At 39.0% G+C, this 23,654-nt stretch overlaps 1 protein-coding gene across 1 annotated transcript in view; it reads left to right on the top strand.

Moving 5' to 3' along the window:
• The window catches only part of zgc:162879 (ras and EF-hand domain-containing protein), a 42,284-nt gene that overhangs the window by 9,494 nt on the left and 9,136 nt on the right, over positions 1–23,654 (top strand). Inside the window, exons 2-13 of the mRNA XM_034176531.1 lie at positions 4,139–4,291; positions 10,740–10,830; positions 11,101–11,187; positions 19,459–19,536; positions 19,621–19,736; positions 19,828–19,896; positions 21,717–21,795; positions 21,909–21,979; positions 22,072–22,255; positions 22,344–22,445; positions 22,549–22,693; positions 22,780–22,861. Coding sequence (XP_034032422.1) covers positions 4,139–4,291; positions 10,740–10,830; positions 11,101–11,187; positions 19,459–19,536; positions 19,621–19,736; positions 19,828–19,896; positions 21,717–21,795; positions 21,909–21,979; positions 22,072–22,255; positions 22,344–22,445; positions 22,549–22,693; positions 22,780–22,861 — 1,257 coding nt within the window. The remainder of the gene's footprint in view (positions 1–4,138; positions 4,292–10,739; positions 10,831–11,100; positions 11,188–19,458; positions 19,537–19,620; positions 19,737–19,827; positions 19,897–21,716; positions 21,796–21,908; positions 21,980–22,071; positions 22,256–22,343; positions 22,446–22,548; positions 22,694–22,779; positions 22,862–23,654) is intronic.

The raw sequence follows: 23,654 nt of genomic DNA on the forward strand, positions 1-23,654 counted from the left end.
ACAAGTACGTAGCCTCATGATCATGTGACCTATATTGACCAATGGGAGAGACGATACATACGAATAGTATTTCACAATACAAAAATGGCTATGTAGGGATAACCCCTGCCTACGATTAATGATATAGACGACTTCAGGGTCCCATGATCCTTTCTGCATGCGGTGTTCCGGTGTTGGAACAGAGCCCGAACGGTCCGCTCCTATTGTATGCCTTCACTGACTGCGTTTCATGCTCGTTTGCGTTTTTTCCTCGTGCGTGAAGATTGATGATGCCATTTTCGTTATTTACAACCACTGAGTTGAACCGGAACCACTCCAAGTGTGCATGGGGTGATGGGACACTGAAACACTAAATAAGGTCCCCAGTTCAAGGCTCTCTGTCTCGATGTTCTGTCCACTTTGTGAATCTGAGCAATTCACAAACTGGATTTGGAACATATATTGTCCGACTGTGGAAGACTCGTGGAAGTGCACAAAGCTGTTCACATTTCCAAGCATTTGTACGTCACAAAAAAAAATTAAATACAATGAAATTAAGCCCTAATACCAATGATTAAAGTGTTGGAAGAACTGCAGGTGGGCCATGATGGGTAAAAAAAAATAAAAACATCTTTGATAGTCCATTTTGTATTCACGTTTAAAATGGTCTAAAATATGTCATTATCTTTAAAATAATAAAAGGTAGTCCTAGGATTTGAATGATTCATTCATTTACTATACCCTCTTTTTCCAGTGAAGGGTTGGGGGGGGGAAGCTGAAGCCTATCCCAGCAGCCACTGGGCGAGAGGTGGGGTACACCCTGGACAGACCACCATATAGATTTGAATTATTTATAATTCTTCATAGTCTCACGTGTTGATAAAAATTGTGATTAATGGTTTGCGTGGACACCAGAACATTGCCAGATTTACATTGTTCTTGGGCAGTTGCGATATCACGTTTGGAGCCTCGTTTTGAATTTCAGGAGCACCAGTTTTTCTGAGTTTGTGCAAAAGCATTGATGAGTATAAAGATGAGTATCAAGATTTTGTTGTTTTTGTTCCCCACGATACTGAAATTATTTTCTCGGCTGCCATATCGATACATTACATGGGTTTTAATGTCCCTATGCTCACTGTAACCTCTGGTTTAATCATGAAACTAATTTACAATTTTCAAATAAAACCTCTCTACTGTTGTGTTCCTGCAAAGCGTCTGTCAGTCAACCGCCTTCAGCTCCTGCAGTACCACGCGAGTTCGGAATGGAAGGTCGTGCGTCACTCAGTGTTGGCCACATTGGACTGATGATTCCTTCTGCAGACGCCAGGATGTCTCCAGTGTTAAACTAACAAAGTCAGCTTGACTTTATTAGCTTGCACGGGGAAGTTGCACCTTGCTGGGTGTGCATCTTGCTGTTAAGTAATTCAGGGTTTTTCAAGAATGTGGGTGGTGCAGGTACTTTCAGTTCAAAAGGAAAAAGTTAATGTTGTTGTTAGACTGGTGGCCTGCCCAGGGTATACTCTGGCTCTTGTCCAATGACTGCTGGGATAGGCTCCATCCCCCAGTTATTCTTAATTGATGTAAGTAAATATATATTCCAGCGACCTATAGTGTAAATAATAAGTAATTATATAGGGCTTTCCTGGGAATCAAAGTACATAAAAAGTTAACGCCAATAATAAAATGATAAATGCCAGTAATAACAGTACACTGTAACACTGCACAAAAATCTTAAAGATTAACTATTAATGCATTAACTATGATACAGTAATGCATTAACTGTATCATAGTGAGCCTTAGAACTTTTCAGCCTACCCTCGTACTTCAGTGTAACTTGGATATTATTAGCTGAGGCCAAAATATGGTCATCGGGTATTTTTTACTGGTGTGAATTATACTCCGGAAAACACAGCACATGGTATGCCAAGTAATATTTGCAGTAATCGCCCATGCTATATACCGCCCCTATTGTTGCCCAAAAGATGTTTCTATTCTCCCACAACAAATGATGAAAGGGTTAATATTGGAATTAATGTAACAAGTACACTGACTGGAAGTGACAGGGGTGAACTCGACTACCTATGATTGACAGACTGCTGTCTTGTACTTCCTGTTACAGTTATTAGTTCATCCTAATAGGAAGGCTAAAGTAAAACAGTATGACTCTGAGATATAAACATGGCTGCACTAGTTAGAATCTCTGCTAGAACAAAGCATGTGCACAAATCCACATATAAATGAGGGACCTTCAGTCCACTTGCTGTCCACAGCTTACACAGCTTGATCCAACTAAAAAAACTGTCAGACGGCGCACACTCATGAAGTTGATGGATTACGTAAGACTTTACCTGATGAATGTTCATCAGTGAAATCACCTGGTGGAGTTGGTGGTTACGAAGAAAACCTGCACCCTCTTGACCGTTTCTGGAGTCAGTTTGAAACCTATGATATAAAGGAATGTCCGGTACACCAGATAATATGATGTAGTGCAGGAGTAGGCAGTCATGTGCCATGAAGGGCCAAGACACTGCATCTCAGCAGGTGATTTCATTGATGATTAAGTGTTTATGTTCAGGGAAGAAGCTCATAAGTGAACTCACCTGCTAAGGTGAGGTGAGGACCCTGTATATTACCTTGAAATGAATATTTAAATTTCAATTTTATTAATTTCTATAGTGCCTTCTCACAACAGAACCGCTTCAAGGCGCTTCACAAAACACAAATTCACAACAGAACAAAATGAATTAAAATCAAAAAGGCACAATAAAAAGTACAAACATAAAAGAATAAAAAGAAAATACAAGCCAGACATAAAACATAATATATTAATGATAAGACAATCTAAAAAGTGGAACTTTAATTTTGATTTAAAAGTCTCCACAGAGTCCAAATGCCTTATAGCTGCAGGGAGATCATTCCACAGAGCAGGGGCATGGTAAGAGAAAGCTCTATACTCCACAGACGTTTTATTCACCCTAGGAGCAAACAAAGGTCCTGCACCTTGCAAACGCAAGGCCCAAGCTGGTACGTAGGGCTTAATCAGGTCAGCCAGGTAGGGAGGTGCCAGTCCGTGAACAATTTCATAGACCAGCAACAGAACCTTAAAATCCAATCTGGCAGAAACAGAAGCCAAAGAAGGGATGCCAGAATGGGTGTAATATGGTCAAACTTTCTGCTTCGTGTCAGACGTCGCAGCAGCATTTTCCACCAATTGAAGACCCCTAATGCTGGACTGCAGCAAACCAGAAAACAGAGCATTGCAATAATCCAATCTAGAAGAGATAAATGCATGTATCAGAGTCTCAGCATCAGCCATAGATAGAATGGGATGAATCTTCGCTATATTTCACAGATGGAAAAAAGCAGTCCTCATAATGTCTCTAATATGGAGGTCAAAGGACAACATAGGATCAAAAATCACCCCAAGATTCCTCACTTTGTCCATATGATGTATAACACACCAACCTAAGCTAAGCGATAACTGGTCAAATTGATGCAGATGTCTCGCTGGACCAAGAACCATCATTTCAGTCTTATCAGAGTTGATAATTAGGAAGTTACTAGACAACCAGCTTCTCACTGATGCAAGGCAATCTTCTGAGGATTTTATGTGGTTAAGACTACCAGCAGTTATCTGCATGTACAGTTGAGTATCATCAGCATAGCAATGAAAGGCAATCCCAAAACACTGCAAAATATGCCCAATTGGTGCTATATAAACAAAGAAAAGCAAGGGGCCTAGAACAGACCCCTGTGGGACCCCAAATTTCATGTCACCAAGATTAGAGTTAGTACTATTTTACACAACACAATGAGAACAACTGGACAGGTAAGAACAAGAGAATAAGAGCAAGTCGAGCATAAAATGAGATTGTGCGTATTCCATTTACAACTTTCTCCCACCAAACCTCACTGAATAGAACTTTGTTTTAATTTGCTTTATGCCCAGAGGGCAGCATATTGTCCCAAAGTCGTGAAACATTTTCTTGGTGTTTTTTGAGTAGAGAGGAGATCAGAGCAGACAGGGGTTCTGAGGTAAATAAAATAAATAAAAGCCAGATTTGAGTCATGCAAATACAAATGTGAGTGGCTAGATATAAGATGGGTGTGGTGTTGACCCATTTATTCCTGGTAGTAATTATTTGTTCTCCTCCCACAGTCTTAGGGAGCAGCTGGCTAATCTTTACTGGGCCATTCATGCCACTGCAAACATGACTCTCCTGCTGCAGTATGAGGAAATTGTCCACTCTCTGATCAGTAAAACCTTAGACAACAGGATGGAGTGTGAGCAACTGGAGACCAGCTTGAAAAGGTGAGGGTGAAAAAAGTCAGGAATTTTAAATTGTCTACAGCCTACTATTTTCCCCTTTTTTTTCAGTTCCCATGGGCCCTAATTTTCCTACAAAAAAAGTAACGCAAGTACAGTGCATCCAGAAACTATTCACAGCGCTTCACTTTTTATGTTACAGCCTTATTCCAAAATGGAGTAAACTCATTTTTTCCCCTCAAAATAAAAAGTTGTTTCTTTTTTCTTTTTTTCTTTTTTTTTTTCTTTTTTTTATATATATTTTATAAATTTTTCTATATATAAAAGGCAATCGATGTATGTATGTGGCACGGTTTGTGTTCGGGGTGAACTCTGCGATGTGTGGCCTGAGATGCGTCACGTTTGGTATGTGGGACCTTCACAGCAATAGGTATGTTTTAAGAAATACTCAAGTGAGCGGTGGTATTTTTTAGTTCATCTCCTTTAGAAGATTGACAAAACATCACTGATCTCCTTGACCTTCACCGCTCACTGCCATAGGGCATCCCGGTGGATAACTGCATTAGCATGAGCCAGGGAACCAGTGTATGGAGTGTATGGCCTTCACAGCCAACCAAAATCAATTGAAGTTGAGATGTCAACTTTGACAAATTAAAAAAAAAAAAAATCCTTTGTCATCTATGGCAGAATGAATGGCACCATTTCATTGAAATATTGGCCTTTTGTCCGCTTATAAAGTATCTTTGATTGACATGCAACCTACAACTGTTCAGTGGACGTTCCCTACCCTACTCAATTTTTCTAAGTACCTGTTTTTTTTTTTTTTTTTTATATATAAAGCTGAATGGGGTTTTATTATTTTATTTATTTGTAGTAAAATCAATAGATATCAGAATCGATGAATAAACAGTTTTCTACATGCAAGGCCAGACCAAAATGCTTCATGGCAGCATGAATTACACCATTTCATTGAAATATTGGCTGTTTACCGACTCCTCCAGTGTCTTTTTTTTTTTTTTTTTTTTTTTTTTGACATGTCTTCTCAATTTTTCCAAAAACATTTTGTTTTTTCAATTTCAGCTGAATGGGGTTTGCGGTAAAATTGTGCCTTTACTATGAGGAATAGACCCAACAAAGTATATGTTCTAAAAGGCCTTATTAATACGAATGTAGACGTTATTTTAGAAATGGACTCAGCTCAGGGGTTTTGTAAAAAATGGAGAAAAGGGGAAATCAGAGGTTACCTAGTTCAAATGGAGCCTGCATATTCAAGATTTTGCGAATAGCTCTGATTTTCAGCCAAAACCTCAGGACCCATGCAGAGGGTAGCGTGATTCTAACTTTAGCAGCTTGAGTTTGTAATGGAAGCAAAAATCAAAAATGTGAGACATGCTTCCCTCCATAATGTTGCTGAGAAACATATTGTACTGTAAATTTAAGTAAAGAAGTGAACCCCTCAAAAAAAGAGGAAAGGAAGAAAAAATGAAACAATAAAAAAAACTTCCAACTGCTTCTCATGATGTGCATTCCTTCACTTAGCAGAATTCCTGAGTGCATTTTATGTGTTATGTGCCCATGGGTTCTTAGCCATCCTCTGTAGCATGCCTGCAGGTACATAACATAGCTAAAAGATGAATGGTCGTGGAATTGACTGCAGGTGCATTCTGTGTTGGTATTTCAATGAAAGTTACTGCTGCCCTCTTGTGGCTGAAAATCTCCACAACTGGGATAAAGTCTTCAACTTACAAAACTAAACTGTTTTTTGTTTTGAGACTATTTTCACACTATCTGTGTGTTCAGCAACAAACATTAATTTATGGTGTCAGTTAAAGTTCAGCTCCAGTAATTACATTTTGGTATGTTACCTCTGGTAATCATCAGCAGAAGAATGATGCTTGACTGCACTGTGAAGATTATAATCCACTGTGTTGAGTTTGTATGTGATTACAACATATATAAAACTGCAGATTTGTCCTTAATCAGGTCGGTGCGACAACAGTGTGTGTGTCATGTGTTTCAGGGAAGAAAGGAAAAATTGACTAACAAAAATTGTCTACTCTTTCTTAATAAAGGAACCATTTCCCCACAAATTTTTGTTCAATTCTTTGCATTAATATTTGAGATAGTGTCTACAGTCAGTCAGTTGGAAACGATCACATTAGAGGTTTGACATCTTGGCCTAGGCCAAAATGTCAATTTTGATCCGCATCTGATCAGTATTGCTGATTTAGCGGATATTTGATTTTAACATTGAAAAGCCCTTCTGATCTATGTTTTGTGTTGTATTTTAGCTTATGAAAAGCCACTTCTAACAGAACTTTGACCTTAGAAATTTTTCCCACATACCCACCGAGCCTTACACACTCGACGACCCCTGCCATAATCAAAACAAATCATAATACAGCAATGGCCTTTGGCTAGTCCAGGCCATGCTCAAATGTTTAGTCGTGAACTTGGAGAAACACACCGTGTTCTACTAGGAAAGACAAGCAGGCAAGGGATGACCCTGGCTGGCTCAGTGCGCTCTACTGCTGCAGACATGAGGAAAAACAACAATCATTCCTCATTTTTCCACTGCCTTTTGTATTTTTGGCACTTTATATCTTTGACACACACACACACACACATATATTAATGTCACATTTATTTATATAGCACATTTAATACAGAAAAACTACCCAAAGTGCTGGACACACCCAAAAAATACAGCAGGAACAAAATGGCTAAAATGATAATCACAACCAAATCAGGAATCGGCTAGCTTGAGTCGAAAGCCAGAGCAAACAAATGAGTTTTTAACCAAGACTTAAAGATGTTTAAAGACGGGGCCATACGGACATTCAGAGGAAGCCTGTTCCAGACTCTCGGAGCCGCCACTGAAAATGCACGGTCTCCCCTGGTTTTCAGCCGGGATCTCGGCACTTCCAGAGTCAGTTGATTGGCCGATCTCATATTTCGACCTGGAGCATGAACCGACAGAAGCTCGGAGAGATAAGAGGGAGCCAATCCATTTAAACATTTAAAAACCAACAGCAACAATTTGAAATGAATCCTGTAACTGACTGGAAGCCAGTGCAGAGGCCAGTACAGGAGTTATGTGGTCCCGCTTTCTGGTGCCCGTAAGCAACCGCGCTGCAGCGTTTTGGACCAATTGCAGACGGTGAATGGACATTTGATCTAGCCCACAATACAGGGAGTTATAGTAGTCCAAACGACAGGTGACAAAAGCATGAATCACTCTCTCCAAGTCAGCCCGGGGCAAATAGGGTTTAACTTTAGCCAAGAGACGAAGCTGAAAAAAGCTAGACTTGATTACAGAGTTAATTTGCTTTTCAAATTTAAAAGAACTGTCAAAGACAACACCAAGATTCCTTACAGATGGGTGGCAGTGTGTGTGTGTTGAAAATTGTTGTTAGAATTGTTGGTTATGACCAAAGGATAATTGACTAATCAGAATGTAAACAATAGACTAATTGACAGATTACTCAATTACACAAATAATCCTTAATTGCAGCCCTAGCAAGGAGGTGAGGGGTGGATTTGGATGACAGTCTGAGTCTTGAACGCATGGAATGAACTGCTCCAACACTGACTCACTCACTCACCCGTCCTCCATCGCCAGGTCCCCAGGTTGTGATCTGTGCCTAAAATTATCACTTGGTTTTCAGCACATCTACAGAAAATATTTGAGTTTGTTCTATCTGTTAAGAATCTGTCCTGTGACAGACTTGCGTCCTGTCCAGGGTGTACCCTGCCTTGCACCCCATGACTGCTGGGATAGGCTTCAGCCCCCTGTGACCCTAGATGGAGTAAACGGATATTGAAAATGGATGGATATTATACAAGTAATGAATGTTTATGAGTTCAGTGGTACGAATATTTCTCGCTGAATGGTATGTTCCAGCTTTCACCTCATGAAATTTGTACCATTGAAAGAATGTAAAAACATTCATTAGTTGTTTTATATAACGGCTAAAATAGATCCTTGTCATTTTATGTTATATTAATTTATAAACAACAGAAAATGGGCTTACATTTTGGTGCATCACTGCACTGACTTTGTGTCCTGCCAAAAAAAAACACTGTTCCTCACTCCAGCAAAAAAATCACTTCAGAAATTTGTCCAGCTTTTGTGCATCACTGCTGGTTAACATCAACAATCCAACACAAACTTTAAATAGGAGTCCAAAAATAATTCTGACAATGAAGTCCACCATGTCATGCACTGACTTTGTGTACTTCCAAAAAACCCCCCCCAAAAAAACAAACCTGTACCTCCTCAGAAAAAAATTGCGTCACAAAATTAGTCCAGCTTTTCATTCTAACTTCCTCCTAACAGCTCTTCATACCTCCAAACAGGGCAGTGGATTTGATTTCAAATCGTTGTCTGTCAGCAAAACAAACACTGCGTGTTTATCTTAACGTAGCATGCCTTGGTACCAAACGTATGGAACCAGATTGCTCTATAAATGGAACAGGCCTAGTATTTTTCTGGCCTGAGCCGTATTTCCGGCTTTTGGATCTAGATATAATGCAGCGGAGGCAACAGGTTGCATTGTAATCCCTATGGAAGGACGCGTTGTGGATATGTGGTAACGTGGAGATGTCTGTCTGGAGTTTATGCTTGACGTGGACATGTCCTGTCTCTGGCAGTCAGCCTGGGAGCAGGACTTATGTCCCTTTTGTCTTTTATTTAACACAATTATGACAGAGTTTGAGGTGAGAAAGCGAGGAAGTGCAGCAGCAGCCGGTGTTTTTTTTTTTTTTTCCACGTGCATGCGCGCGCGAATGAATCATCCATGAAGATAATTTTATTAATTACACAGATGTATAATAAAACAAATGTTGACTGGTTTATAACACAATCATGGCAGAGTTTGAGGGGATGGTCCGCGAATGACGTTTGTCGCTGGGAAATATACCGTTTCTTTGTTTAATAAGAGCCACAAAATATACCCTGTTCTTTGTTTAGTAACACGCTTTTTCATTGGTCGAGCTCGATGTGATAACCAATCATTGAACATGTTTTAATGTGGCTCGATCTGTATCAGAACAAAAATCTTTTCTTAGCATTTTGCAGGCGCCTGTTAGACAAAGCGATCAAATTGAAGAAAGAGATTATTTAATGGATATGATTTTGACCAGTGCAGCCGATTGCCGTAAGTAGTATTTTATGTTTTGTTTTTTTTTGTTTTTTATCTATGTAGTTTGATGAGGTATTAGTAAAAGGATTAAGCATCCATGACGAGTGTTCGATAAATTTCAAAATTCAAATTGCTTACGAATTTTGGTATTTTGAAAACAAAATGTTCAGCTCATGTTGTAAGTTAATAACCATTCATTTATTGAAATAATAATTATTTTTCACATTTGAAACTGGGAGTGGATGCGAACCCAACCCTTCTCATTTTCTGCCTTGCTTTTCTTTCCATGCTGATGTTCGCTTGAACTGGTCTGTTGAATAAACTATAAAATAATTGCCCCAAAAATACGAGCCCAGCAGCAGCAGTGTTCAGTGATGGTAGTATGTAGTCAAAACCTGCAGATGTTAGGGGAACCTTTGCCCAATTTTTGTTTGTGGTTATTTTATTTTTGCTTTAGAAAACTGCATTGTAAAACACAAACCACTTGACCTCAAAGATGGTAATGATTGTTTAAAATCTTTAACATTGGGTGTTCCTGAGAACTTTCCAAACAGGTTTGAAAAGGCCTAAAATCACAGCCCCCATATATTATTATTATTATTATTATTATTATATATATATATATATATATATATATTTTATTATTTTTTTTTTAACTGATGCACATCACAGCTCAGATTGGTGTTTCTCTTGTCTGGTTTGGCTCTGTTCCAAACTTTTTTTTTTTTTAACCAAGGAAGACTTCAAGGTTTGAGTGTAAACTCTTGGGTTATTGGATTACACCCCCCCCACACACACACAAAGAAAAGTAATGAATTTCTTTTGAACTCTAACATTGTAATGCCTTGATTCAAATAATAACTTTCGATGTTTACCTGGGAGGAGTTTGTGTCTAAGCTGTTTGTCTGCTTTAGCAATTTCATTCGAAGACTGAGACAGCATTCCTTCTTCCAGGAAGTAAAAATTCTTGCCCTGCCTGTTCATCAGGAAATTTTTCCAAATGACTAAAACCATGGTATAATTTACTGCAATACACTTCCATTTCAAATTTTGCCAAAAAAAAAAAATTTCACACAAAAAAGGTGTAAAAAGATGTGAAGAGTCATTGAGAAACCTGAGCGCACCTGTGGAATTTGCAGAGGCAGGCCTTCCTGTAACTCTGATTGGTGGGGGTGGCACATGATGAGAAGAGATCAGTAGGAATGCCACTCTGTTTTCACTTCAGTTGTGTTGATGTGACTGAATGGCGACTAGTTTGTGAGAAGTGTCACGGCGCGTTCCAATTCTCACAGCTGTTGGAGTGAAGCTGCCGTCTGAGGTTTGAGCAGAATTAGTTTGTATTCACACAGAGCCGAAGAGATGAACAGCAGTCAGCTGGCAGAGCTGGATGAAGACATGCAGCAACAGCTCAGCAGAACTGAAGAGAGAGTGCGAGATGAGGTGAGTGCTGATCCTGGAATTTAAAGGGTTTTTAGGTGAGGTTTTTTGTGTGTCATTTGTCTACAGTAGAGAAGTGTCCAGAATGGACTTTTTTTTCACAGTGATAGTTGGTTCTTGTGTGTTACCTGTATTTTGTGTGGTGCAGAACATAGCAGCAGGTTGTGTTTCTGACAAAGAGCCTCTGTTAAAGCGCATGAAAGAGCCTCCTGAACGTGAGAGCCGGTGGTCACCTCTGACTGCTGTGGTTGATTTGATTTTTGACATTGGCAGGAGCGCAGAAGAATGGCAGGCATCATGGCGTCGATGGAGGCGAGGCTTCAGAACGAAGTCTCAGACCTGCATGACAGATTGTCAAAGGTAAGTTTAATAAGTTGATAGGACTAATATTTTTGGAGAAATTTGCAATTTTAGTTAACTAATAAATAATGGATGTTGTGCTTCAATGCACATTGGGAGTTTGGGGTTTTAAATGTTGTTATTGTGGTTCATGCTAGTTTAACAGTTAGTGTTATTGATGTATTGTGATTTTGTAGTTCAATTTGTGTAGTCACTTTAGTTAAGTTATGTTGCTGTTACCACGAATGAGTTCAGTCTCATGTTGTTGACACCGAGTGAAATATGTGTTGTTTGGTCTCCACCCTTTTTATGTCTAAAAAGCACCTGCATGTGGTAAAGACAAACAGCTGTGCATGCGTGCAAGCAACTTCCATCAGGGACAAACAGAGCACAGCTGACATTTGCTGTTTGGTGTGCTTATTTATTTTGGGTCAAGGATGAACACTGCGAAAACGGAACACTGATAGGACTAATAGTTTTGGAGAAGGTATGAATATTAGCTACCGTTGCTAATAACATTTTGGACTCACACATCTTTCCAGCAGGGGGCAGTAGATCATCCATATATCAAAAGCTTGAGCGAGTGGTTTTATTTAGTAAGTTCAATGTAAGTGCATATAATTGCAAATACATTAAAAATACATGGATGACATGAGAAAGTGAAAACATTTACTTCCATTGTGGTCAGTTTAAAAATCAAATGACCATAGAAGTAATAATAAAATAATAATAATACTGTGTATATGATAACAAGAACCTAAACAATTTCTAAATACATTAAAACAGTAAATTAACATTAAAAATTACATAATTAACAGGAAATAAAAGGGTTGAGTTCCTATTCTAAAAAGTGTTGAGGCCTAAGGTTCCAGAAACATTTTGGAGTGACACGCTATTCCATCTCAATGCTTAATTTATTACCATGCTTGACAAATGTCAGCTACCTATTTTATAGACACTACTCAACCTCACTTCTTCCTTACTATTCTCTTGCACTTCCTGATTTACTCTCTTCACATTGTCCAGCCTTTTCTTTCTCTCATTTTCTTCATTCAGAAGTTCCTCAGCATATTCTCTCCACCTTCTCAACACACTTGCGTCACTTATCAGCACATTACCATCTGCATGCTTTATCGACCTAACCTGCTGAACATTCTTTCCAGCTCGGTCCATTTGTCTGGCAAATCGGTACAAATCCTTTTTTTCTTCCTTACTGTTCAACTTCTTGTACATCTCGCTATATGCCTTTTCCGTAGCTTTTGCCACTCCTCTTTTCACCTTACACCACTAGTCCAGTAAAGATACAGATATACCCATCACAAATTGCAATAGTTTTAATCTATGCATTATTTGATTTTAAGGGACCACTGAAATAACATACTAAAAGTATAGAAAATTCTATTGATGGGAAATGTTTAAGGCATAATAACAATGAGCAACTGACTTGATAATTTTTGCTTCTGGAAAAAAATGTCTCTGAGGTCATTGTTAGTGTTTTTAATTTTACAGTGTTGAAATATGTTGCATTATGTTTAAGGCTGGTTTTCCTGTTGACATAAATGTACCAAATTAATGAAGTTAATGTGTTTGAACGCCATGGCAACGGAAAAGAATATACCACTTCAAATGGTCCCACATCCAGGCTCTTATTGATTTCATTGGCTGTACAGACCCAAGTCAAATGCATAATTTATTTTCATCAGGTGTAGACTGGGGTCTGTTATTTAATATTGTACTTAAGATCTTGCCAACTAGAAGTATATAAATTTTGCTCTACGAATTATTAAAATTTTAATTTCATTTATCTCAGAACAGCTGTGAACATTCTCACTGTCCACATTCAAAACAGATTGTTTTAAACACATGATATTTAATTGAAAATACGCAAGTGTTTCAGTGTTTTGTTTTCTTTTTTATTCTTGTAAATTCAAGATTAATTCAAGTTTTGGTAAGATTTCAATTCAATTTTAATTTATTCTATTTCTACAACACCAAATCACAACAAAGTTTCCTCAAGGCGCTTCACACAAGTAAGATCTTACCACCCCCTAAAGCAAGCACACCTAAAGAATAGCATAAAAACAAAGTGAATTATTGACATGCACACACAATCATTGGCAGGGGTCCTCCAGCACCCTGGGATATGGGGCTAGCATCCATCCATCATATCATCATGTAGGAGTACATTCTAAAAGGTGTTTATTTTGATGGTGGTCAGAAATGTATGCAGTCCAGGTGAATAGCTGTGTGTTCTTCTGTTATCAACCTGTACTTGATAACGAAAAGATGGTGACATTAACACAATAAGGCTGTGATGGCATCCAGAGAGCAAATGCAGCTCAAGAAGAATAGCTAGCTATTTCTGTTGCTCAGATGGTGCATACTAAATGCAAAATATAACACCCTCGTCACATGAGTGTAAAAACTAAGTTTTGCCTCTGTGTCAAGTGGAGAAGCTGCAGACACTGTGTGTGCGCGCTCGTCAATATAAGTGTTACACCTGCCAATTAAAAGGATTCTGCCAGCGAGAATGAACCGTTCTGACACCTATAACACCTTGCAGCTCTGACCTGAACCACTCGGTGGAAATGGCGCTGTCAGTAGCCTGTAAAAATCTATAAATTAATGTGACTTAAGACAATGGTTCCGGCGCTGATACCACTTCCACCTTCTTCTCCAATGTCGGGACTCGCCAGGAAGTTCCTGGTTTTTAGTGATGCACATTTCAAAATCTGAATATTTATCTCTTAAATATTTGGATTTTAACTGCACACCAGGAAGAATGAATTTCAAACTGTTGTTTAATTTTAGTGTTAAATACTAAAAAAAAAAACAATACATATCGTGTCACCTACACTTTAAAAATTACATACCTAATATATAACTTTGCATCACTGTTTAACTTTGTTTCAACAGTGATGAAATGATCAAGAGTTTCACATAACTAAGCATAAAATATATAACAATAAATAAACAATTATATGTAAAAATGCTAAATATATGAAAATTATAGAAAAAGGTGGCTTATATTGAAATATGCATATTTTCACAAACAAAACCACTCTTTAGCAAAAGTATTTTCTGTTTCAATTCATGACTATATGCAATAAAATGAGATTTAAAAGGGTCGAGGGTGGGTGTCTTTGAGACAATTTTAAGACATGTTCCCATAGTTACATTTTTCTATACTTTTGATATATTGTAGTATTTGAAATTTTGCACAAGATGCAACAATTGGGAAAACAATTGCAATTAGTGGAAGGTTGACCCCCATTTTGCAATACATTTACTGGACGACATGTGCTTGTATTCCTGTCTACTTTCTTCATCTCTTTGACTATCCCAATTCTTTTTCGCCAACTTCTTTCTCCTTATGCTTTCCTGAACATCTTTGTTCCACCACTGAGTCTCCTTGTCTTCCTTCCACTGTCCAGATGTCACAGCCAGAACCTTCCTGGCCATCTCCCTTACCACATCTGTAGTACTTTTCCAGTTGCCTAAAATTGCTTCCTTCATCCACTGTCTCTCTCATCTGCTCACTGAAATTTGCACGCCTTCTTCCTTCAGCTTCTACCATCTGATCCTTTTTTGAGATTCTCTTCCTCTTCTTCACCTCTAAAATCATCCTACAAACAATATCCAATGCTGCGTAGCTACACTCTCCCCTGCCGCTACCTTACAGTCTCCAATTTCTTTTAGGCTGCATGTCCTACAAAGAATGTAGTCCACCTGTGTGCACCTTCCTTCACTCTTATGTCACACTGTGCTCCTTCCTTCAGGTATTCACCGCAACCATTCTCATCCATTTGGCAAAGTCAGCTACCATCTGCCCTTTGACATTCCTATCCTTAATACCATATCTACCCATTACTTCCTCATCACTGCTGTTCTCTTCACCAACATGCTCATTGAGGCCCACTCCAATCACCACTCTTTCATGCTTGGTACAGTCTCCACCACTTCATCTAAAGGCACCTTGACACTTGCATGAATTTCATCCCCACACTGCCATGCAATTAGTCGTGCATATGTGTCCCACTTGATGCCACGCTTGGTCCCGCTTGACGCCATGCTATATAAAATAATAATTTTGTAGCCAGTGATGCATTTGCTCTCAGAACTTGGCTGATGAAACCAGCCTCTCATCGCTCCCAGAATCACAGAAAAGTTATCTACAGCTGCAGGTTGTCTTGTGCGCAATGTGTGGTGGAGGACCCATTTGGAATTTTGTCTCAAAGGTAATTATTTCTGATAAATATATTGTAATGTATTGGTTGCATTTTCATTTCTTCTCATGAGTAAGAAAATGTATCTCTAAAGTTATGTTTATTATAGATGTAGCATCTCATCATAATCGTTCAGATGCCCCATGTGCAGTGACATGCAGTGTTTTCCTATAGGTTGTGACATGAAATGAATGCGTGCCTGAAATTTTGAACATTCCTAAATTTTCTTTGCGCACTGGCATGCAGCCTCACACAGTTTGTGCAGTTTACAACTAGTTTACTCACTGGTACGCAAAATTGCGGGGATCAAATCATGCAAGTGTCAAGGTGCCTTAACTCACTCCAGAAATCTTCTTTCTCCTTCATCTCACAGCCTACCTGTGGGGCATATGCACTGATGATATTCATCATCACCACTTCAGTTTCCAACTTCACACTCATCACCCTGTCAGACACTTGCTTAACTTCCAACACACTCTCAACATACTCTTCCTTTAAAATGACCCCAACACCATTTCTCTTCCCATGCACACCATGGTATAACAACTTGAACCAACCGCATATGCTCCTGTCCTTACTTCCTTTCTACTTGTTCTCTTGCACACACAATATGTCTACCTTTCTCCTATCAATCATGTCAGTCAGCTCTCTCCCTTTACCGGTCATTCTGCCAACATTCAAAGTCCTGACTCTCATTTTCACCCTTTTAGTTTTCCTCTTCTCCTGCTGTCTCTGGACACATTTTCTTCCTCCTTTTTCTTCTTCGCCCAGCAGTAGTCCAATTTTTACCGGCACCCTGTTGGTTAATGGCACCAGTGGTGGTCGTTGTTAACCCTGGCCTCGACCAATCTGGTATGGAAATTCAATTTCTGCTCTGTATGGTTGGATTGGCTTGTTTTACGCCAGATGCCCTTCCTGACACAACCCTACTCCTTTATCTGTGCTTGGGTCCGGCACTCAGAATGTACTGACTGCACACCCCATGTGGCTGAGTTATGAACTTTATTAACAAGACTATAAATATAACACCCAACCAAAGTACCAGTGTTCATTTATGAATGAATGAATGAATGAATTTATTCACCACACAATTCAAGAATAACAAAAAAACCTCATAACAAAACAACTCTACAATGATTCCGTGTGGCCGAAAGGGTGAGGGCAGAAGCAAAGCTTATAAATACCCAGCCCTTATACTGTAAAAATAAATATATACACGCATGCACAGATAAACACAATTTCATAAATATACATATATATTTATATGCATACATATCTACATATACACACAACCATGATGACAAATACCAAAAAACTGTGCAAAATTAGTCAGTGAACTCAAATTTACAAAATACAACCAGACAAACACGCATAACACACAATCCTGAAAGCAATAAAAAAATCAGTAAACCTAAGACTTCAAACTATAGCAAGCAATTTTATTATTCTTGTAATGCCTTTTAAAGCCTACTAAAGTACCAAGTACTTTAATATTGTCAATATAATATTCACACCTTTAACAGAAACACAATGACTTTTTGCAGTAGTTAAGATCATTCCTCCCTCCCTCCCTAAATGAAAAGGAACCAATACAGAGCATTGTCCTCCTTAAGAAGCAGTCACTTAAAATGATCCAGATCCGAGAGCTCTTATCATAATTTTTGCTTCGTCTGGAAATTCATTTAATTTAATCCACACTTTACAGTTCCTTATCCAGGTTGCTTGTATTTTTTTCTGTTTTCATAGAGCTCTAGCTTGTCTTGCAATATCGGCATTTTTCTTTGTCAAATGTTCGTTTACATACACCTCAGTTCCTCTCAGCTTTTTTGTTTGCCTTAACAATTCATTCTTAAATTTCCTGTTTGCAAACTGGATTATAATAACGGTTGAGACTTATCTTTTTTTGGAATTGAATGACAGTCTGCAATGTCATTGTTGTTGACATGGATGTCCTGAGATGAAAGAAAATCAATAACCTGTTGCTCCAGAGAGTGAATTTCTCCCAGAGTGTCTTCATCCATACCGCTGCCAAGAGCAGCAGCCTAAGCATATGTTCGATGTTTAATCCAGACACAATCACCTCCTTCATCCTAATAGACTTCTCCAATTTGTCCATACGGTTTTCCAAAATCTGTATTTTATTGTCTTTCTCCAACCGCTCTCGAACTTCCTTCAATAATCCAAGCAGTTCTGTTTGTTTTTTTTACCACTCCACTTAGCTCCTCAGACATGAAATTCAAAGACAGTTTAATTTCATCCAAGTCTCAACCTATTATGTTTTTTTTTTTCGGCATGATGAGCAGTTAGAGAAGAGCTTTACCTTAGCCCACTGAACCACAACTGCACCGTCCCGCAGTGAAGGGCCTGTCCCAATGTTTAGCTGCCGCTGGGGCCTGGTCGAGGCCCGGAGTTTCGCTCGCTGGCTGGCTGATTAGCTGTCGCAGGAGGCCGGTCTTGGCTCGATGTTAGCTGTTACAGGAGATCTGTTAGATTAGATTGTTGCCATGTGGCAATTGCACTTATTGTCTGTTTTGGCATGCATAGGTGGTGGCATAGCGGCCACTTTGTCTCTTGGTGTTGTAATCATCCACTATGTTTAAAAAAAAAAAAAAAAAAAATGAATGGCACCTGGTTGCTTTGACTCTGTTTCTTGTAGCTAATGTGACCAGTGGATGATAAGGGGTCCCAGCCATGCTGGACAGTATTGTAAACAATGCAGCCAGAGTGCCATCTGCTGGACAAACTGCATAATGACCCTATTTTCAGCAGCCAAAGTGTTTTCTGCATTGTCTATTTAGTAACATAAAAGTTTTCATACGAATAAATAACATCGATACTGATATGTTGGTAAAAGGCTCATATTGGTCTGGCTCTAGTCATGGGAGCATGTGCTGGTGCTGTCTGTTGCAACATTCACCACACTAGGGAACCACTTTGGGACCTGGATAGCAGCCACCTAGTCAGAGAACCAGTCCATCCCAACTTCCCAAAAGCAACCATCTATTTACCACAGCAAGGGGAATTATGTGTGTCCTCTTAGCCTTTTACAGCCACTGGAGTCCTCTACACTGAGGCACCTATGTGCTGGATCATGTCCACAGGAATGGTACTCTGTTCCCAGTCACCAAATGCGAGACCTCTCAACTTTTGATATTCAATTACTCAAAAAGTTACTTTCACACAGATATCATTCTGCTGTGAAGTATTTGTATTTGCAGTACGCCACATAGACTGTTGTATTTTCTGTATGTCTGAGTATCTCTGATTGTAACAGCAGTGACCAGACCTCAGTCCATATCAGCATTCACATTTGACTGAAGTGTGAAAGTGTCACAGTGATATATTGATATATTTTTATGACCTCCACTGCCTACATGCACGCTGTTCTATCACGTGCTTTGCACTGGAAGAACAATGGTTTTATTTTAATACAGTGTGATTGACCCTCAGATGATTGCAGATTGTCCACAAGGGGGCGCTCTTTGGTCACTGTTGGCATGCTTTATGCGTTTGTGCTGTAAAACTGAAGTTGTTTGTTTTTCACTTCCATGAATTCTTACACCCACATATTCTGTTTTATTTTCCATAGGGTTACAGGCAAAGGTTTTTCAGATTGATGCATAACTTGATTTATGTGACATAAAAAGTCATGGTTCTTTAAAAACAAATGCTGAAAACTAATTTGCAATTTGATGTAAAATAAATAACTATTGTGGCACACAAAATGTCCATTTTTTTCCTCATGTTTAATTAAATGAACTCTTTTTTTAAGGGCTAATTTTGGTACATTCTACAGTAGCTAGGATTGTGTGTACCTTTTTGAATCCATGGTGCTGTTTGTTTTATTCATTTGTTGAATGTAGATTTTTATAAAATGCAGTAGTTTTGTATGTTGTGGTTGTAGATGAATCTTTTGCTCAAAAGTTAAAGCCCCTACCCAAAATAACAGCTCTTCCCCACAGCACCAGCACATTTAAACTGCTGATGGTGACAGGTTTTTTTTTTTTTTTGGTTTGTTTGTTTTGTTGTTGTTTTTTTTTTCGTCATGTAAACATTCCCCCTTCAGAGCCAAAAGGAGTCTGAATCCATCCATTCAAAGGACGAGGTGGACAAATTGAATAGACAAATCAGAGACCTGTCAACTGTAAGTTGTGTTGTATTTATTTCTCACTCAGATACATCACACACTAGCGGCACACAAATGGTCCAGACTTTCTGTATCTTTCAGGAAAACGATCAGCTTCGCGCCTGTCTGCAAAAAGCACAAACAGACATTGCCATCCTGCGCTCGGAGCTGGACAGGCTGAAGAACATATGTGCAGACCAGAAGCGTCAGTATGAAAGGTGAGGCGTATTCTAAAAACTGTGTCCAGCTTCTGACTGAGTCACATAATGTCCAGTCTAGTGTGAAATTTTTTGTTGTTATATTTTGCAGGGAAACTGATGATTTAAAGAGGATGGTTGTGGAATATCAGTCGTACTCTGAGCAAGTTGAGATTCTGCAGTAAGTTTGTGTGATGCAAATAAAAAGGGGAATTTAGTGAATATTTTGTGCATTTAGATCATGCACACAGGGATAGATACCATTCAAGAACGGTTTGTTGCCGTGCTTTTTGTTTTTTTTACTTGCACATCAGGTATGAATGCTAACTGTGGGAGTGGTATCTTGCTGTTGCTAGGCAATTTATATGTTAGTCACGTGTGTGGTGTGCAGGAATCACTAATGGGAATCAAAGAATTTCTTACCTGAAAGCCACAATAATGTTCCTGCAAAATATCTGAGATCAGACAAGAAATAAACAACCACAGCTGCATATATAATCTGACCTCAAGATGGCGCCCAATCATTTCTGTGAAATTGTCTCACCAGACACAAAATGATGGTGTGTTTTTGGTTTGGTGCACTGCATGTGTTTGAAGGCACATTTCTAAGCTCTACTGTCACATGAGCAGACGTGACCAGAGCTCAGTTTGAGTAGTTTACCACCAGACTCCGATAAGTGCTGCTGGGTAAACTCGTCCCGATTAAATTTTATTGGTTTGCACCTATGACATTAAACAAGATCAACACAGGATCATTGCTGAGGGTCACAGTCATCATCAAGGTTTTGGTGCTTGATGCTCTTTTTAGACATTTTGATTATGTGTTAACAACAGAAGGGCAGCAGGGAATAAATATTTTGCTTCGTGATGGCTTAGTGGTTAGCGCTGTTACCTCACATAAGTGTTTGTACAGTGGCACCACTTTATAATTGTGTCTTTGACTAATTGGTTTAATATGTAAATTTCTAAAATTTCCAAAAATATTGAACAATATTGAGTATAGTTTGAAATAAGCTAAAACTAATTTATTCTGAACCCGCTCATCACATGTGCTGTTAATCACCATGCCGCCTCGCCACACACCGTGCTGCCCAGCACCACAGGTAAATTCTCAGCCATGAGAAACACTGTATCATACACTGATATTAAAGCTGGGGGCAACACAGCACCGTCTCTGTGGACATGCAACAGTATACAAATAATGCATGTTTATGAGTCCAAATGGTACGAATATTTCATGAGGTGAAAGATGGAATGTTCCAGCTTTCACTGAATTAAATATTTGTTCCATTGAAAGAATTCATTATTTGTTTTATATAACGGCTAAAATAAATCCTTGTCATTTGATATTGTATTAATTTGTAAACAACAGAAAAGGGACTTATATTTTGGTGTGCATCAGTGGTGCTGAGAAGTCAACAGTCAAGCACAAACTTTAAGTGGGAGTCCACAATTGTTCTCAGTCAACTTGGAAAAACAGATGTAGTCCGCGATACTCCCCCCCCCCCCCCCCCAAAAAGACTTTGTATACTTCCTCTGTCCAGCAAAAAATCGCATCAGAAAATTGTCCAGGTTTTCATGCTAATAGCTCTTCATGCCTCCAGACGGCTTATGGTGTAGTGGATGTTTTTTGTGTGTGTGTGTTAGAAGAATTAGCACCATCGATTAGCTTGTTCAAATTGTCGTCCGTCAGCAAAACAAACTCCGCCATGTTTAGCTAAACACCGCCCCCTCTAGTGCGTGCGTGGGTGGGATTCACAGCATGCAATGGTACAAAACATATGTAACACAACACAAATGGAACAAATAATCCATGTCACGTGACATACAATGCACCAATCAAATGACTAGGATCCACTCAGCCATTATATAACAAACAATATTATAGTCATTTTTTACTAAATTGCTGGATAGAACAACTAGCAAGTACAGTTTAAATTGTAACGTGTTGTTGTCCACTCGTGTCTGACACTGTTTGATTTTCCTCCTACACATTATCAGGGAGGTGAACAAAAAGTTGTACGACAGTAATGATGGACTGCACTCTCAGTTGGCCAGTGACATGGCGGCTAGAAGGAGGGTAAATCACGTCTTTGTAGATAAAAGATTTTCCCGAAGACGTTATGGTAAATAGTTTTCATTAGGTTGATAAGATGAAAACCGTTTCCCCTAATATCTGATGTTTTTGAACAGCGTGCCCCTCAAAATGAAATCCCAGCTAGAAAAATGAAACCCGTCCGACAAAGCACAATCGACTGCGACAGGTAGGCAAAGCCCCTCCCCACCCTCCTGCCCAAACATCACTAACGCTGTGCATCTGTCACAGCTGAAAATAATGTGTCTGCCTTTCTTACAGCTTTAAACAGGATTTCAGTAAGCCCCATGTGCCCAACTGGGCCTCTATTGATTTCCCGGACAGCGGAGTTTCTCTGCAAATGGACACAGGTGAAACATCAGGCAGTGACTATGAGAGCGACGAGAGCATAGGGCCCCCAAAAACTGTGAACCCCAGTTTCTTGCGTGTCCCATCTGATGCTGAGGTCAGAACAGATAACTTAATGTTGTGGATATATAAAGCCAGCACACTGTCAACCTGTAGAAATTTAAAATGTTCCTTGTCCATATCAGATATCAGACATCACATCTGCTTGCGTACCATCAATGCATCGGAGCAGGTCAAATTCCATCTCGTCGTCCTCACGCAGACGTTTGTCTGCCTTTCTGTCAAAGGTAATATGTCAGTTTTAATGCACCATCCCCTTTTTTTTATAAATGGGTAAATGCATAGATTCTCCAGGTGTGTGTGCATAATGTCTTGTTCTGTTGCACAAAGCCTTCAGGAGAAGGCATTTTTGACGATGAAGAACCTGCTCCCATGTACCGTCTGGTTTTAGCTGGAGATGCAGGAGCGGGAAAGTCCAGCTTCCTGCTCCGACTGACCCTGAATGAGTTCAGAGAAGATATTCAGACCACGTTGGGTGGGTGCCACAGTGTTCGATCAGTTAAACAAAAACAGATGAGCTGTTCTTTGTGTTGGTATTTAGTTGTGATTTTTGCTCATCAGGTATTGACTTCCAAATGAAGACGATGTTGGTGGACGGACAAACGACAAGTCTGCAGATATGGGACACGGCTGGGCAGGAGAGGTGCGTACTTGGTCTCTTAATGTTTTGCAAACAAGAAAAGATGCAGAGATGTGCCTTTTTCTGATAGTAACGATCATATTTTGCTCATCCGGTAGCAGCCTGATATGACTGATTCGCGCACACCCATCAGGACAGTGATGTCAGGGCTGAAATTTATATTCTGCAGTGTGAAAGCAGAATTGCAGTTTTATTCTCACTTACTTGAGATAAGTCATTCCATTCTGAGTGTGCTGAAGATTAATTCACTCTACCAAACAATAATTTCATTCGCGCAAGTTGTCTTTGCAAAAAAACAACCAAAAAAGGGTCATTGATAATCATTCAGTTGCAAAAGAGCACATTACCATATTTTGCAGAGTATAACTCACACCTTTCTTCTGTGTCATGTTTAATTTGTGATTTTGTGCATTATTGGAGTGTCCTTTTTATTATTGACATTTATTCTTTTGTCATTAGTTTATTTTGTTTAGTGCTTTGATTCCCGGGAAAGTCCAAAATAAATCATAATTATGATTGTGTGAGTTTTTGATATATAAGTCATAGGAGCTCCCAAACTATCAAAAAATAAATAAATAAATAAAAATTGCGTGAATTCTACTCTGGAAAATGCAGTATATTGTTTTCGAAACATGTAAGTGAAAATTTGATAAGGGCACTTCTTAGCCCTTTATCGGTTAGTGTGTTTTTTTTTTTAAACATGACCTGTAGTTTTTGGAAGTACCTTCTGCAGGTTTATGTTATCACACTTGTGACAAAGCACAATAAAGATTTATAAAATATTTGAATTTTTATG

Source organism: Thalassophryne amazonica, chromosome 8 (genome assembly GCF_902500255.1).
Source record: "Thalassophryne amazonica chromosome 8, fThaAma1.1, whole genome shotgun sequence".
Lineage (NCBI taxonomy): Eukaryota > Metazoa > Chordata > Actinopteri > Batrachoidiformes > Batrachoididae > Thalassophryne > Thalassophryne amazonica.